Source organism: Momordica charantia, assembly GCF_013281855.1.
Source record: "Momordica charantia cultivar OHB3-1 chromosome 2 unlocalized genomic scaffold, Mcharantia_2.0 BLBB01000002.1, whole genome shotgun sequence".
NCBI classification, from domain to species: Eukaryota; Viridiplantae; Streptophyta; class Magnoliopsida; order Cucurbitales; family Cucurbitaceae; genus Momordica; species Momordica charantia.
The window spans coordinates 19453596-19472408 of NW_028275160.1; the positions used below are offsets into that span (position 1 = coordinate 19453596).

Consider the following 18813-nt stretch of genomic DNA (forward strand, 5'->3'; position numbering starts at 1 on the left):
AGGTATTCCCATCTCCAACCTTGCACACCCGACAGGTCGACCTTTTGCAACGAATTGTTAGACAACAAAACCGCTGATCTAATACCGTGTTGGATGTTACACCTATAAATAGAAAACCTCACTCCAAAATCAAGTATCACATTCTAGCTCAAACTTAATACCAAGGTCTAACTATATTGACTCAAGGGTCGGAGTATTTGCTTATCTTGTGGAGGTCTTTCCTTGTTAGGCGGCAACTAATGCTCATTCCAAGCCATTCGTTTAACTAGTTCCAACCGAGATCGAAATATCGTCGAACATTCTTTTTTCTTCTTGTTCTTATGACACTACAGCCAAAAAAGACAGCAAAGTACACCTCATATAAGTTGGAGGATAGAAAGCACTCCATACATTTTGTTCTTGCTTACTCTAAAACCCAAAAACCTTGTAATTTTAGATCCGGATTTCTATTTTATTCTTACTTAATCTCGAGGGAGAATGCTTATTGAATCTCTAAGATGTAAAGGCTCTTCGAACCTAAATTTTTCTTCTAGCAAGAGACCACAACTTTTCAACCGATCGTCTTCTCGATCACTCGCTCTCTACTCCTGTTCCTCCTTTTAAATCTCCATCCCGAGCAAGAATACTCAAATTTTAAGGACCACAAAAGTTATTGAATAAAAAGAAATTTAACTCATATTTGTTCTCTTGAAAATGACTCGTAGAAGCTGTAATCGACTTGCTGGATTTTAAATAGTTGCCTATAAACCTCTTCGATCCATTCCGACAACTTTTTGACCTTTTGCTCCTTCCATTTTTATTCTTCTCCCTCTCTATTTTTCTCATCCCCTCTCTCTCTTACCATTTTTTTTTAACCCACGAACCACTAGGTTTTTTTTTGTTTTTTTTAAAGCTTCCTACACAAGCTTAGTAAGTACCCTTACTTTCCTTCTTCTCTCTTTTTTTAAGCTAGATGTCATAAATAAAAGCAAAATATCTATTTATCTTTTTTTCATTATTATTATTTTTTCAAACGCTTAATCCAAAAATGTAGGTGTTACAACTTCTCCATTTTTCTTCCAAATAATCATCTGATAGCCAATTGATTGATTAACCACCAATGCATCTAAATTTAGCTTGTAAGTGACTCCCTTTGGTGTTGTCCAAATTCTTTGAATTTGATACACGACAACCCAAGCGTATTGAGCTATTCGAGTCACAAGCGACTTGAATCCAATCGTATAGTTGATTCAACCCGAAAGACTAAGAGTTAGAGAGATTACCTTTGCAGTCGTTACCTTGAGCAGACAAAATACTCATTATGCTCGAGACCGGAAACACTCCACGAGTTTTATGACCAGTCAAACAAGCATGCTCTGAGGGGTTAAATACGAAAGTCTAAGTTCAACCATACAAAGAGATTCGAAATTTGGGGGGAGGGGGTTTGCACAAGGCGAGGTGAAAAACACGCTCAAATTTCTATTCAACAAAACTTCTTGGATGGTGTTCCAAACAAAGGGGGTAGAAGTCTATTTATAGGTTAAGACCCATGGCCTTTAAAGGAAATTAACAAAAAGAAAAAAAGAAAAAATTGATAAATTCCTAAAAAGTGCTAAACTTACTTAAGGTTGAAATTAAAATTGATAAATCAAAAAGAATAAATGAAAAACAAATCCCACAAAATAAACCAAGGAAATAAGAAAATAATCTTTTCCTTAAGTGTCATGGAGTGGGCGGCAAGACAAGTTGGGGGCACCCATGGCGGGTGGCAACATCAAGTGGTAGAGATGTGGATGTGGTGCGTGCGCAAGAAAGTTGGTGCTGGAAAGGCGCGTGCGATCATAGGTGGCGTTGGCATGGTGTAGCGATAGGGGGTGGCTGGGTGTGGGCAGGCGAGGTGCGCAGGGGCACTGGCACGACACGCGGGTGTTCAGGTAGCATCGTGTAGGCGCGTGCATGGATCAGGTGGGCGCGCGCTAGATTGCTGATGGGCGTGTAGGGCCGCACGGAAGGCATGGACGCACAGGCGTGAGCGGCAAGCGGGGCGCGCATGGGCAGGTCGTGCGCGCAAAGGTTGGTGCACGGGTGTGACATTGTGAGGTTAGCATGGCAGGAGTGCGCGCTTGCGATGTTAGCGCTGCAAGTGGGTGGCCTTGAGAGTGGTTGGCGCGCGCGTTGGGGCGTTGGCTGCTAGCATCAGGCGGACGCGCATGCTGGCGGGGCCGCTGGCCTCTTCTGAGGTTAGCACTGCAGGAACGCGTGAGCGCGCGAGCTAGATGCTGGCAGGCGCGCGCGTAGGGGGTGCGGGCGTAGGCGTGCGCGGGCTAGACTCTGGCAGGCGCACGCGGGGCAGCGTCTTGTGAGGTTAGCTCATCGTTGGTGGCATAGGCGTGCACGTTGTGGGCATTTTGCGTGTAGTCGAGCTCTCCTCTTGGCTTGACTTGATTCCAAGGTCTTGAGGCCAATTATGATCACATCAAAATTGATATGGTTAATAGGGAGCCTTTGTTTGTGTGTGTGTTCCCTTTGATTTGGTTAATGAGGAGCTTTTGTTTGTGTTTATGTTGGTACCCCTCGTATCTGTATAATGGTATGATATTGTCCGCTTTGGGTATAGCCCTCACAACTTTATTTTTAGTTTCACCCAAAAGGCGTCGTACCAATGAAGATAATTGTCTTCTATTATATAACATGGATCATCCCTAACCAATGTGGGACTTTGTTTGCACACCTTTGCAATCTCCCCATGTGTCTCATAGTATTCGTCTGCTACATTGGTTTTTTGTTGGGAAATTAACGGTCCTGTATAATTTCTGGTCCCACATAAAATATCGAACATAACCAAGAATATGCAAATAGGAAGAAAAATAGTAAAGCACAAGTAAACGACACAACAAATTATGCTGGTTCACCACTAAGGGCTACTTCAATCTTCCACTCAGACGTGGGTAATTGATTAATATTGTTAAGGATTAGATACAAAACTCTCCCCAAAAATATCCCTCGAGGTCCCAAAAAAAGTCCCCTAGCTTCTAAGTATTTTACACAATAAATACTTATGTACAGATTTGAAAAACTCACAAGAATCAATATACAATTACCGCGATAATGTCGATCTTGATCAACCCTAAAGCTTCTGCCAAAACCCACTAAAAACGGCTGCACAATAACCCTTTTTTGACTGAAAAACCATAAACGTGAATAGCAGTATTTATAAACATCGAAACAGCGCCATGGCGCTACGGACGAAGAAAATCCGCAACACCTCCATCTGGACATCGCCGCGGCGCTATCCCTTAGCGTCGTGGCGCTGTCTTATTGGCCCGAGTGGCCTGTAGCATCCCGTTTCCCTGTTTTTCATCCCTACTTCGATCCTGACTTGATCCCGACTCATTCCTAACTCGTTCCAACGTCGTTTTGGCTCCACCAGTCCCAACCGTTTTCAACTGCTCACTTTTTACTAACGTTATGATTTGTTGGTGGAATACCTAATCATATCAAGTTATTCATATATTCAACTATTAATAACCAAAATAATAAGTTTTAAGTAACAAATGTATATTCGAATAGTTTAATTTGTAAAATACAAATAAACAATGTAAAAAGGAAATGAAGAATAAGTGAATAATGAAAAGGGTGGGCGAGGGAGGGTTGTGATATAAAAAGGGTGAACTGGAGAGTTATCCGCCCTTATTTTCCACTAGGACTCAATCAAGACCATGTTGTTCTTAAGACTTGAACACATTGATCTTCTTTTGAACGCAACCTCCATACTCACTCAAAGCTCTAACAATGCCGATCTCAGAATCTCACCGTCCAAGTTGTCGATAATTACCTTCAACAATTCTCATCGCTTCTTTGCAACGTTTCAAATTTTGCCTGAATCCTTTGTCGACTATTTCGTCGATCGGAATCACGGCTTCATGATGTTCATCCACTCCTTCCGCAATGCTATGTTGGAGGGCAGAATTTACCCTTTCATGAGAATCCGTCTCAAGGAGAACACAAGTCGAATCGTCCTTACATTCGAGACTCCAAGTTTGTGATTTTACTCTCTTTCTTTACCAATATATCTCTCTTTCTTTCTGAGAATTTATGTGTGAAAATGTGTCATCAAGAACAACAAATCTTGTTTCTTTAGATTTCAAGAACAATTTCTTTATAATTTCAATATCCCTTGTAGATTACGTGCCACTAATGGATCGTGAATTGGAATATTTTCATCCGGAAAGGGAAGACATGCGACAGGTTGACGAAGCAAAATTTTTCTCAATTGGTTCACAAGATTTCAGACGCATTATAACGGGATTATATATCCCCTATCATGGATCAAGTAATATATGCACCTCTACTTTCATATTTTTTCATATTTACTTCAAAATCAAATATTTGTAACAACTTGTCGTTCGTCACAGTTCATATTACTCTAACGGATTCACAAGTCAGGTTCTATATTCCGACGAACGAGATTATTCTTACCAAAGAGGTATCAAATTGTTGAAGGGTTGAATATCAAACTCAATAGTATTCTATGGATGAGTAAAGGAGTTGTTTGTTGATGTTATGCAGAGAGGACAATGTGAAATCATAGGTTACGAAGGAGAAGTTGAAACTCAATTCCGAATCTCTCTCCGTCCAAAGAAATTTTTTATTGATTTGTCACATCAAGCAAGTAGGGTATGGTTTTTCAAGACAACTGATTCTCATAGCAGTGTAATTTGTATTCCTGCTCTTGGATTTGATGCTCGATATTTGATCTATTTTCCCCAAACTTGATATGCTGGGAAAATAGAATGAATGTAGATGTTGTTTGATGAATCTTTTTTTTTTTTCAATGTTCAAAGGGCTGAATATTGACGTACAAATGGGAAATACTTGTTCATCACAAATCGAGACCCATCTTGTCTTCCCCACTATTAAATTTTTTTAAAACTAATTAATTTTTAAAATAAATCTCTATTTGTATGTATTTGTCTCACTGAATTGTCAAACATGTAACGGTGAGGAACACAAGATTGGTCTTCACTCGTCAGCAGCGAAGTATTTTTGGTCAAAATATACATGCAATCCTTCTTGCTAACCATATATAGAGAATTTCTGCAAAATATCTAAAACCTTTTGTTAATGTAAAAGAGTTATTTCCAAAAGAAGTTGCAAATAAAAGGTGACAGTTTTCTTTCAAATACAGATTTGAAAACATGAATTCGGAATCATTTCTTGAATTTATGGCAATACCTTTAATACTTTATCATTCTGAATAATGAAAAAAAGGCACAAATCAATAAAATATTTAAAACCACGACCATTACAAAGTTATTGTAGCTAAACCCTATCCTATGAACCTGAAAGTAACATTTTTCAAAATGCACAAATCACCTGTGAATTATTAAGATTACTGCACTCAAACGATTCAAACCCTTTAATTTAAATTTTGATACAATTAAAGCAAAATAATAATAAGAATAAATAATTCTATGAAATTTAGGAATTATAATGTTAATAATAAAAAAAACAATTTGAAATGTAATAACAAATCTATGGTGCGTTGGTGGAAGGGTGTTTGACAACTGAATCTCCCAAGTAAAATCAAAATCTTTATTTGGCGTTTGTGTCTGGATGTCTCCCCACTTGTGGAGGCCTTATTACTCGTGGCGTAGATCTTCCAAATATATGTAGTTTGTGTGGGTGTTCGGGGAGGACGTTCTCCGTGTATTTATTATGGTCTTGTTCTATTGCCCGTTCCATATGGCTTCAGTCGAAGTTTAGCCACCTTTCGTGGTGGCATGTTCCTAGTATTTTTATTTTGCTTTCTGATACGTAGGATCGATTGGCGACCCGCGATTTTGAAGAATTTTTTGTCCTTCTTTGGGGCATCTGGAATTTATGCAATGGACTCTGTGTAGGCGGATCTTTTACCGTGGGGGCTATGGATAGTTGGGTGATACATTATGTGGCTTCTTCCCATGCTGCGCATGCCTCTTGATCATTGCTTTTTGCTTCCTTGATCATTGCTTTTTGCTTCCTGTGGCTCCCATCCGATTTGTAAATGGCTCCCTCCAGCTTACAGTTTTCTCAAGTTGAACACTGATGCCTCCTTCTGTCCTTCCTCACTCCGCACTTGTTTTGGGTTTATTCTCCATGACGCTGTTGGTCGTGTTCTCCTTGCTGGTTCTAAATTCATTTCCTTTGCAGTCCGGTCGATTTAGCATAAGCTCTTGCTCTTGTCGAGGGTATGTCTCTTGCGGTGTCGTCGGGTTTTCGGCACCTCTTTTTGGAAACTGATTCGATGCGTTGTTTCTCGTTGCTTGAACATGGTATGGAAGACCTTTCAGAGGTGGGTCAGCTTCTGTCGAATCTTCGTTAGTGTTGTTTGCAGTTCGGTTGTGTTCATTTTGGTTTCACTCATTGGGAGAGCAATGGTGCGGCTCAACAACTTGCTCGTCTTGCTTTCTCACATGAGTTGGATCACGTTTGGTTTGAAGAAGTGCCTCGTGTCATTTATAACATAGTTCTTTCTGATCTTGCTATTTCTCTGGTTTAATTTCTATTTGTTGTTCCACCTGTCAAAAAAAAAAAAAAAATTCATTCCTTCCATTTTGGTGAATTTGATGGTCAATTTTATTAATATTGTTAAAAAATGTTGTACTAAGACCAATGTTCTTATCAAACGTATTGTCACGGTAAAACAAACCACTACAGATTAACCGTCGCAGTAAACCATGTTATTAGTCCGTTTTTATCTTATATACATTGGTATTTCATTTATTTAAACAAATGCATAGATCGATTTTGACCAAACATATGCACGAGGAAATTGCGGGAGATGACCTTAATTTATTTACGTCAATGAGATATGACATGGTTATACAAAACATGTTATTCTAATATTTGCTTACGTCACTGGGTTGTCCAAATTACACTTATTATGTTAAACTACTCCAGTACCCCTCCTCTAATTTGGATTCTGCCATTTTTATACGAAACGAACTCGAATTCGTTCAATTATTTGACTTGTAATGTCTCAACGTTCGATTCTTCATTTCACTAGCATCCAATTTCCAACATTTGTCTGATTGTTCATTTCACCAACATCCAATCTCACAACTAATCGGTCGTCGTCGTAGGTAAAGCAACCGTGTTTGATTTGTTTGTCAACCTCTTTTCAATTTTGATAGAATTGGTTAGAAGCCAGAGATACCATGTAATACTACTTGCACATGCACTGTAACCCAGTTGTACTTCTTCGTTTTGCGTTGTCCACTGATTTCTAAACTTGTATTTGTTTGTAATGCGACCTTCACAGCGTGTTTACAGTTCGTCGAGATTTCCTCTTTCAGTTTAAAGACTATGATTTTTGTTCGTTCGAATGTTATTTCATTGAACTACGGTATTTCATTTAGACAGTAATAGTGTAATAGCATGATTTTGACTCCACGTATTTACGATTCTGCAATTGATTCGCGGTAGGATTGTAGACTCTGTATATCAATTTGCTTCATTTCTTCATGGTTGTCGATGCGGAGGAAACAAGATATCATTATTGTTATTGTCATTGCAAAGATATCGAGATAGTTATAGATGTTAGCACCACCATTATATAGGTGTCGATACCATATCGATATCGACATAATCTAGTAACGATACCAACAATAAATAGCGATATCCATACCGCCATTAATTATAGATAACGTAATTAATTTAAAATTTGGATTCCTCTATCATTCCATTGTTATGAAGTTTACACGGAATTAAATGAATTTTATTTTTTTTTGCATTATTGACTATGGAACAAGTTCTGAAGATAGGCGAGGTTGAGCGGTTTGCTGGAGAGGCCATGAGCATAGTTCACTTAAACCATGCTACTTTGATTATAATGAAGAACATGACTAATTAGGCACATACGGAGAAGTTTCGTTTGTGGATGTCGACTTCGTCTTTTGCAGTGGGTTGCTGCACTATTTCCTGCTGAGAGAGGCAGTGGACGTGAGGCCAAATGTAATCACCTTTAACATAAGGGGGTTCAACATCATTCCATTCTCGAAGAATGAGTTTCTGCTAATCATCGGATTGTGACGGACACATGTTATGGTTGCGCAGAAGGAGACGACGGGCTATCTAGTACAGTAGTACTTCGCTAAGACGTTCGATCGGAAGAAGATTTCGACTCTAGAGAAAACTTATAAGAAGCTCATGTTTGCTAATGACGTTGATGCAGTGAAGGTGTCGTTGATACTTTATGCAGAGTTGGCCATGATGGGTAAAGCGAATAACAAATGCCACGTCTACAAGGAACTCTTTGGTGAAGTGGATGACTTGGATTACTTCAACAACCTCGATTGGGGAACACGAATATGGCAACACACGATTAAGGGCCTTCAAACTAGTTTGAAGGACGAGGTTGATACGTGTAATGCTATATATATGGACCAAATAAAAAAGTTACACAGAAGCTAACTAATACAGTGACTATCAAACGGAATGGTAGAATCTAATACAAAAACCCTCTAAATTTCCCAACTTAAGTTTGACTATAACTATATTGTATTTTTTTTCATTAAAAAGATTAACAACCATGTGATACTGATGACTATTATATTCAAAATTTAGGATACCATAGTCTCGTCCATTTACAATATAATTGCTTTAATCTCTTATCTCATTCAAAAGTATTTCTTAAAATCTAGGGTATTTGGTGCCAAATAAAAATCATTTTGATATAATCAAATTAGTTTATAATAAATTTTTTAAGAATTACTTTAAAGTTGATTATTCAAAAAGTAGTTCAAATTTGACTACAAATTTAAACATCACCGAATTTGTTTTTTAACCACCACGAAACAATTTTTCATGATGTTTTATAATCATCACGAAATCCTCTTTTTTTTTTTTTTCTTGTGACGTTTTTTAATCGTCACGAAACTCATTTTTTGTGATGTTTATAATAAATGTCACAAATATCTTCTGTGACATTATACAAGTTATTGATTGAAAATATCCCTTAAATATAGTTCAATAAAATAAACTAGGATGTTAAAATCACTTTTAAGAAAATGTTACTACAAGTATTTTAATTAAATGTATTTTTGTATGAAAAGTGTTTTGAGAATAAATATTTATAAAAACGTTTTGTCCTTAAGTTTTGAGTTTGGTTTCCATTTGGTTTCTTAGTGTTATGTTTAGTTTCCATTTGATCCCTATTAGTTATTGAAATGTTACAGTTTTACCCCTGATGTTGATCCAAAAATCTTCAAAGGCACAGATGATGACCTAGGAGGTCGGTTGGCGGCACTTAGAGCGATTCCTAGGGTACCTTCAAGGAGGTAAGCCACTCTGACGCCCAAGTCAGTAAGTAATCCGAGTTCAACAGGTCAACTTCAGACATATTTCATACCTTAGCGGGTGGATAGGAGATGTATTTATAGCGGGTGACAGTAGATAGCTGTCTCATTGGGGTATTTCCCTGCTCGTGTCGGGGTCCCTTAAGCGACCTCTGGTCCTTGCCTTGGATCGGTCCTTTCCTTGCTTTGGCAGATGGGATTTAGCGCGTGGCTTCCCCTTCAAGGTAGTCGAGGCTGACTTGTTTGGTATCCCCTTTCAATTTCACTCAAACAGGTTGGGTGTCTATAGTTGGAGCCCCAACATTGGCCCCCTCTCAGGTAGGGTGATGGGTCGCTCAGCTGAAGAGGGGGGGGGGGGGGGTGTAGCGGCTGACTTGTTTTTGACCTTGCCTCCGAGCTGGGCAAGAGTGACGTGGACCAATCAGTCCCTCTAACAAGTGCATTTAATAGCTGTCGGGGGAGTTTCACGTCGAGCTTGACCTCCTAGGAATTCTCGAACACTTGACCGTTGTTGGTCGTGTAATCTGGACTGCTCACTAGGAGGACATGTGTAGGACTGAAATTGCATCTTGTAGCTTATTTATAAGCCTGAGGGCTTACCCTTCACTTTATGCTTCCAAGACTTCATTTCCGCTCTTGCATCGAGGTTAGTATCTCATTCTTCCTTCTTTCCTTTTGCACGTATGTCATAGGAGATGTCTGATAGGGAGAGGAGTAGTTCTAGGTTGGGGCCTGGGAGCTCGGAGGAGATGTTTAGGTCGCCTTTAGAGGGGTCTCCCCATTTAGCGTCTTCAAGTGGTACGTCGGCCTCCAACAGGTTGGCCTCCACTGAGTCTTCTTCCCACGCGGGTGGGGATGTTGTGCCTGATGGGACGTTAATCCCGCAGCGGAAGCGATGATATTCGTTCATGAATTTTAGAAGAACAAAAACCCATAAAACAAAACTTGAAATAAAGGGGAAAAGAACATTTCTTACCTTTGAATAACACTTCTTCAAGTAAAACACCGACAAACACCACCAAATGGTCTTCCGTGCTATCCTCTGGGTACCGAGAACACGCTTGTGGGAGCGTTCGATATGGAACTAGAAGGAACAGAGAAGAAAGAGCTTGAGAGAATTATTCTGGGAGTTCTTCGGATTCAATGTTCTGTATTTTCTTTTTATAGCACAACCATTCTACAGAAAAAAAAAACAACCTTATGATGTGGGGTATCAAACTCCCCACTCCCATGCTAAAATGCAGCGGAGTTAAATATTAGTTATTAATTAATATATATAAATATTATTAATTATTAATTTATATAATAATTAATATATATATATAATTAATTAATCATATTAATTAATATATAATAATTAATTATTTATCCAATTAACAATTAATATATATATATATAAATCAAATAAATAATTAACACTTAATTATTTATTACAAAAATAGAATCATATTCTAAAGCATTTCTCTCATATAACCTATAGTTGTAATGTACATCTTATGCACACTATTTTTAACCAATAGTTTTAATATGAATCATATTCATATTAATCTTATTTAAATCTCATTCACATAATTTCTCTCATAATATGTAGTTTCAATTTAGAATTAATCATATATTATCATGTATCAATATACATATAACCCCTTGAGCAATTAGAACATTTAAATTTTTTCCAAAAACTTGATCCTCGTTTTACCCATTATAAGCTAGCAAGGGGACCTAATGGACCTACAGATCAGAAGCTCCAACGATTACAGATTAATCGGTCAAACTCATTGACCGAGTTAATCAACATTCGTTAACTACGGGTCATTCCACTAAAGACTCGCAGCTGTACTTTTCTCACTGTAGAATGTTTTCGTGCCCACGGATATACGACCATTAATGGCAAGTCAATTATTCACGAGTCCTCGTAACTCAAGCTGGGTCGAATTATCGTTTTACCGCTGAGTTACATTTTATTCCTTAAATACCACTGATCCTCTAATGAACAACCTGGTTATGGTCCGACCAATAACCGGAAGTCTCTCTCGGGCCAATGAGAGGGTGGTGCCCTTTGTTCAAGTCTCGGACTCAGCATTTAAGAGAACTCATCTATTCTCCTAAGGTCGGGGAGGAGTGAATTCCATCTTGTGAAGTTATGTTCCCATTTTCCCACTCGGTCTCGTCCCCAAATGGTAAGAATGTTGAGTTGGCGTCTCGGGCCACTCTCACCCATACAGATCAAAGGACGAACCTTTACAGGCAGGAGTACATAACTCACTCAAGATTAAGAATGGGTTGCCTGGTCATCCTAAGAAATAGCAATCTGTTAGTTAACGGTGTTACATCTTAAGTTTGGATATTTCGCTGTCCGGTCTTATACAAACTCATTGTATAGGCTACCCCCACTCGCATGTCTCCACATGAACAACCTAATCGAGTCGTCTGTAACATTTACAAAGTGGGTCATATCCATAGTGTTGCTAGGATAGGGTACCCAGCCTTATCCATATACTATAGACCCTTCAGGTTATTCTCGGGACATTATCCACTTGTAGATCAAGGGTATATCAATTATATACCTAGTATATCATGAGTATATCAAATATATACCCAATATATATACTGTCTCGATTACATGATAATAACCTTAGATGTTTAGTTTATTGAATTTTGGACAATGAAATGCTATGAATTCAACAACAAATTGATTGAATAAAACTTTATTGAATATACATTTGTTTTTACATAAATACAAACTACGAGTTTAGGGCAACACACCCAACAGTGCCTCCATGCCTAGCTATCAAACCTTACGTCCCTCCCCCAGGGTCTCAGAAAAAACCTGAAAGAAGCAGGTCCGACCTGGGCGACGGCTGCCTAGCCTACTTTAAAAACCTGTACATCCCTGCGCTATTGGGATGAGATTTCCTAAGAGAGGTGAGACGGTAAATAATCCTCCTGAAGTGAACGTCGCCTTTTAGGAGAAGATGTTCGAGTTCGGGGTCAGGCTTCCCCTTCACCCCTTTGCTCAAGAGTTTCTTGCCATGGTCAACATCGCCCCTGCACAGCTTGCGCCCAATGGCTGGAGTATCCTACTGGGCTGCTGAATGCTTTGGTGGGGGCTCGGGGTAGATACCTTACGCACTGATTACCTCTCCCTAAGCCAGTTCATTTCTTTCTACAACGTAAAAAACGTCCGAAGAAAGTCGGGTTGCTTCTTCCATCAAACACTGGAAGGAGGACTGGTTCTACGTATATGGCAACTGGTTGGCTAGGGGTCGTGAAGGCGAGCTGGGCTGGCGGGTTCCTCGCCAATTCCCAAGCCGTTAGTCGCCCAAAGTCTTTAGGTCTTCCCCATTTTCTACAATTTTGGCTAATATTAGAGAGCAACTTAGGTAACGCCCCTCTTCCTTAGTCGCCCAAAGTCTCCAGGTCTTCCCCATTTTCTAACTTTCATTGCCTGTTTCGCCATTCTTCCCAAGTCGGTTCCTCGACCTGACGAACTTACACGCGAGTACTTGGTGAGAATTCCTTAGATTCGTCGCGTAGCTCGACATTACCTAGCTCTGCTTGTGGACGACAACTTGTACAACTTCGAGATGCAGATCCTTGAGGGAGCTGCTCTGGAAGAGGTCATGCCTGAAGAGGTAGTGCTTAAGCTCCGTACACCAAGCCAATCCAGGTCGCTGTTGCTTCTCCTTTCTCCCATCAACTCTGAAGGTACGTCGTCTTTACTCCTTGTTTTCTCTACCTCTATCTTGTCCATGCTAATCAGGGGTTTCTTTGTAGATATGCTTCCTGCATTCCTCCTCGGTAGGAAGAGGAAAGCTGCCGAGCTTGACAACAGCTCCACGTCCATTAAGGTCCCCGACGAAGAGGTCCATATGGGGTCTGTGCATGCCACTCCGCACTCGGACCCAATTGAGGTGGCCTTACTCCAGGCGGTCCACACAATCCCTCGCTCGGAGAAGAAGAATAAGAAGAAAAAAACTCAGAAGGGGTTGACCTCGAGCTCACGGTGGGTTGAGGGGGCTGAGAAGGTTGGCCCCTCAGTGACAGTTGACTTCGGCGGGTTGGGCCATTGTGAAGAGAATTAGAGAAGTGAGGAGCTGCGACCTCCGTTTTAGAACCTTCTCTACTCATGGCAGAATTAGAGAAGTAAGGAGCTGCGACCTCCATTTTCTCGACCTCCGTTTGCGCAGATTGGGCGTGTGAGCTCAGACCGAACCCTGGGCCGCACCAGCTCGCCTCTTGAGAAAGTTGGGGAGACAATCCAGCTGGCCATCTACCACGCTACTGGTGTATTTCCCAAATGCTCGTCGTTTTATACTTTGACTTTTTGCCGCGTGATCAATCTTTCTTACATGTACATTTTTCTAGGCACACGCTTTCATGTGCAAATCAATGGCCTTCATGGCTGCCGAGCTTATTGGGTGTGAACAATGGGTCGAGAAGGAGACAACTGCCCACGCCAAGACTGTGGAGGCGGCCAACCTCACCAAGGTCGAACTTGAGGACGCTAGGGCTAAGATCGTTGAGGTCACCAAGAAGGTGGTCACCTTGGAGACTAGTGGAGAAGAGTTGAAGGAGAAAGCAAGATCTCTCTGTGCTCAACTGGAAAGCGCGACCTCCGTGGTCCGAACCCTGAAGTAAGAGGATGAGGGTCTTCAAGCTGAGGTGGAAACATTGTGGCAAGCTGAGGCTGCCATTGCCGCCAACCTGAAGAATAAGGCCTTCTAGATGCGTGCTTCCATGAACTGCCAGGCAATGTGGACTTCTGCAAGAACCTGACGGATGACGAGTTCAAGTTCGCCCTTGCCTTCTTGGAGAGGAACCACAAGGAGCTAGACCTCACTTCTTTAAAGCTCGCGTACATCAAATCCCGGACAATCTCTACTGATGGCACCATGGCTTATGAGGAGGTCATTCAGGCTGGGTGAAAGAGTTGGATGAGCTTGCCTCCGTGGCCCTTGTGGAGAATGATCCCTTAGTTAAGGTTGCCCAGTCTGACCTATATGACAAATGATCCTGCTGCTTGCACATCTTAGGCCCTACTTTCATACTTGCACATCTTAGGTCACCATTTAAATGTAGCTCGGTTCAGCAAAGAGGAATTACATTTAAATACTTTAGTGAGTACATAATGTCTTTAAAGAGCTCGTTACACTTTGTTATAATAAATGCACAAGTGTTGTGCGTTCCATGGGTGGGAGAGCTATTTCCCTTCTAGGTCGGTCAAGGTATAGGCTCCAAGTCACTTTTCACACTTCACCTTAAATGGGCCTTCCAAAGTGGATTCTAGGGCTCCACCCTTTTGGAGAACTATGTATAAAACGAGGTCGCTAGGTCTGAAGCGACACGATTTTACTCTTGCATCGTAATGTCGCTTTATTTGCCTCTGATACTGGGCAAGCTCGAGCTGTTAGGTCTCCCTCCTCTCCACCAAGAGGTTGAGGTTCAAGCAGAGCTCCTTATCATTTGTTGGCACGTCAAGGGCTTCAGTCCGAGTCGTTGGTAGGCCGATCTCGACTAGCACCACGGCTTCTGAGCCAAAGGCTAAAGCGAATGGAGTTTTTCTAGTGGAGTTTCGCGTGGTCGTCCTATAGGACCATAACACCTCGGCAGCTCCTCGACCCATCTGTCTTTGCGGTCTTCTAGCCTCAGCATTAGGCCATGCTTAATGATCTTGTTGATGGCTTCCACTTGGCCATTGGCTTGCGGATGAGTTTGGGAAGATTTGAAATACTTTATCCCGAGCTGTATGCGGAAGTCGTTGAATTTAGGATTGTCGAACTGCTTTCCGTTATTGGATAGGATAGCGTGGGTTATGCCAAACCTGCAGACGAGACTTGTCCACACGAAGTTCGTAATTTTTGCCTCAGTTATGGTGGTTAGTGGCTCGGCCTTCGCCTACTTGGTGAAATAATCAACAACCACCAAAGCGGACTTTGTTTGACCCTTCCTAGGTGGGAGGGGCCCAATGAGGTCGATTCCCATTGAGTGAGCGATCAGAGGCCTGAGATCAACGTAAGGAGCTCGGGCGATTGATTTATCGTCGTTGCAAACTTTGACACCGATCACACCGACGAGCAAACTTCATGGCATCGCGCCCCATGGTAGGATAGTAGTAGCCCTGTCTAACCAACTTAGCAACCAGAGATCGGCCTCTTGCGTGATTGTCGCATACTTCTTTCATGGATCTCCTTTAGAGCGTAGTTTGCTTCTTCCGGGTCTAGACATCTCAACAGTGGAAGGGAGAATCCTCGCTTATACAACACGTCGTCCAGAAGGATGTACCCTGTTGCTTTTCGTCGCATATTCCTGAAATTGACCAATTCTTGGTAGTTCCTATCCTCGGAGGAAGACTTTTGTGGGATCCATCTAGGTTGAGGTCGTGGCTTCTATGCTTATTGCCTCCGGTTCCTGAACATAGAGAGTGTCCAAGATCTCGACTGGGACCAACCTTGGGAGCTCAGCCGGGTAGGAGGATGCCAGCTTAGCTAGGTTGTCGGTGTTAGCGTTTTCAGCCCTAGGTACTCGTTCTATGGTGTCCTTCTATAACCGAGCTAACAGCTCGCACACCTTGTGTAATTATTTCTCCATTATGCTATTCTTTGCTTGATACTCCTCGGTGATCTGATTGACCTAGAGATCCAAGCCGCTCCTATGTCCAAGCGCATGACCCCCATGGCCTCAGCCAACGCAAATCTGTTACCAAAGTTTCGTATTTTGCTTCATTGTTCGAGGTTGGGAAGTTGAACCTTACTGCATACTCGAATGATATCCATTAAGTGCCTGGAGGAGGACTCGGCCCCACTACCATTCTCGTTTGAGGATTCATCAACATTAAGGACCAATCTGTTTAAGTTCTCTACACCCGAGTTGGGGAGTAGGGTAAGCTTTGTGATGAAGTCGGCCACCGGTAGACTCTTCATCGCAGCTCTTGGTTCAAAGCTTATGTCGTACTCGTTCAGCTCGAGAGCCCATTTCATGAGCCTTCCTGAGGTTTCAGGCTTCTAGAAGACCTGTTTCAGGGGAAAATTAGTGAGAACCTTCACCTTGTGAGCTTGGAAGTAAGGTCGAAGACGTTGTGCTGTGATAGTTAGCACCAGCCCTAACTTCTACACTTTTGGGTAGCGAGTCTCGACATCCGTCACAGACTTGCTTGTGTAATACATAGGGCTCTGTCGGCCATCGTCCTATCTTACTAGTGTCGAGCTCACCGCGCTTCTCGACACTGCGAGGTATAGCGCGAGCTCTTCGCCTGGTAGCGGCTTCGACAGCGGTGGCGTCGAGCTCATATAGCTTTTGAGCTCATCAAAAGCCATTTGTCATTCTGAATTCCATTCTAAGCTATATTTCTTCCATAGTACCTTGAAGAACGGTAGGCACTTATCTGTAGATCGTGACACGAACCGATTTAGCGCGATGATCCTCCTATTCAGACATTGGATCTGTTTTAGATTTTGAGGCGGTTGCATTACTAATACAGCTCGGATCCTTTCAGGGTTCACCTCCATTCCGCATTGGTTTACCACGAACCCTATAAATTTGCTAGAGGAGACCCCGAACGCGCATTTCTCTGGGTTAAGCTTCATCTGATACCTACAGAGGACCTCAAATGACTTCGTCAGGTCGGCTATGTGGGAGGTCTTCTTCTTGCTCTTCACAAGTATATCGTCCACATATACTTCCATGTTCTAAGCTATCTGGTAGATGAACATCTTGTTGACCATGCACTGGTAGGTCGCTCAAGCATACTTTAGCCAAAAAGGCATGACTTTGTATCAGTAGAGCCCCTGGTTGGTGATGAACGAGGTGTGCTATTGGTCGGGGGTGTGCATTTTGATTTGGTTATACCTTGAGTAGGCGTCCATGAAGCTCAGGAGCTTGTGCTCTGCTGTTGTGTCGACCAGTTGGTCGATTTGTGGGAGGGGGAGTTATGCTTGGGGCATGCCCATGCCCTATTTGTGTCAGTGAAGTCTACGCACATCCTCCATTTCTCCATTTGTTTTTTTGAATAACACTACATTCGAGAGCCACGCAGGGTAATGAACTTCCTTGCTATATTCATCTTTAAAAAAGTTTTTGAACTTCTTCTACAATAGATGTGCTTCTTTCAGTGTTTACATGTTGTCTTTTTTGTTTTACAGGTAGCACATAAGGGTCTATACTAAGGTGGTGCATCGCTTGGATCATTCCCAGGCATGTCCTCGTGCGACCAGGCAAACATGTCGGTATTGCTTTTTAGGAACTGGATGAGATCTTCTCTCTCGGTGGCCCCCATATTTGTGCCGATACTTACGCACTTCTCTTGGTCGAGCAATGGGACAAGCTTCACGTCTTCCGCGGGCTTCCAACGATTCTGCTTGTCAAGTGACCTATCTACTTGAAGCTTGGAAACCCCGGTGATTGCGTTGCAAGTGGGTTTGAGGGCTACCGCATAGCATTCCCTTAAGTTCTTCTGCTCGCCCCGTAGCATTCCCACCCCTTTGGGAGTTGGGTATTTCATTACTTGATGTAGTGTAAAAGGCAGAACTTGTAGGTCATAGATGATAGATCGACTGAATATTGCATTGTACGCCAACCTGGCTTCAACCACCACAAACTCCGTCATCCTTGAGATCTAGTGATCCCCTTTCCCTAGAGTTATGGGGAGCATGTTTCATCCTTCAGGCCTAACGGGTTCCCTTGCAAAACCAACTAGCGGAGTGGGGCTCGATCTAAGCTGACCTCGTCCCATCCCAAAGCAATGTAAGTAAAAAACGATAGAATATTAGCAGAGGCACCTCCATCGATCAGTATGCACCTAACCGTCATGTGGTTGATCTGGGCTTCGATGACCAAGGCATCGTTGTTTGGGTCATGCAGGCCCCTCATATCCTCTTCCGAGAACGTGATCTGGTAGGGGACGAGTTGCGCGAAGCTCGCGCATACATTATGACGGGCTTCTCGGGCTAGTGCTTTGCGCTTGTTCCCCGTTTGGCCCCTACTTGGTCCTTCGAAGATCATATTAATCACGACAGGTCGGTCTGTGCACTTCGGGGGGATTGTCCTCTCCATATCCGTCCTTTCCCCTCTCGAGCTGCCTACTCCATCTCCTCCTCCCTTATGGATTAGGCCCTTAATCTGCCTCTTCAGGTCGTAGCGATCAGAAGTGTTGTGCCTGTGATCCTTGTGGAAATGACAGAACTTCGACCTGTTGCGCTTCTCAGGGTCTCGGCGCATCGGACTACAAGGAGGTACATAGATTGATTTAATATAAGTTTGTTGATTATAAATTTGTTTGTATATAAATACAAACGACAAGTTTAGGGCAACACACCCAACACCTGCAAGGAGGTAAGCCACTATGACGCCCAAGTCAGTAAGTAATCTAAGTTCAATAGATCATCTTCAGACAGATTTCATACCTTGGCGGGTGGGGAGGAAGTGTATTTATAGCGGGTGATAGGGTAGATAGTTGTCCCATCGGGTATTTCCCTACTCCCGCCAGGGTTCCTTTAGCGAC

At 42.1% G+C, this 18813-nt stretch overlaps 1 protein-coding gene across 1 annotated transcript; it reads right to left on the reverse strand.

The window, feature by feature from the left end:
• Window positions 1–18005: 18005 nt before the first annotated feature.
• On the reverse strand, window positions 18006–18530 carry LOC111023348 (uncharacterized). Its single transcript, XM_022300769.1, has one exon. It carries the CDS (start codon window positions 18528–18530, stop codon window positions 18006–18008), a length of 525 nt encoding a protein of 174 aa, XP_022156461.1.
• Window positions 18531–18813: the final 283 nt, after the last annotated feature.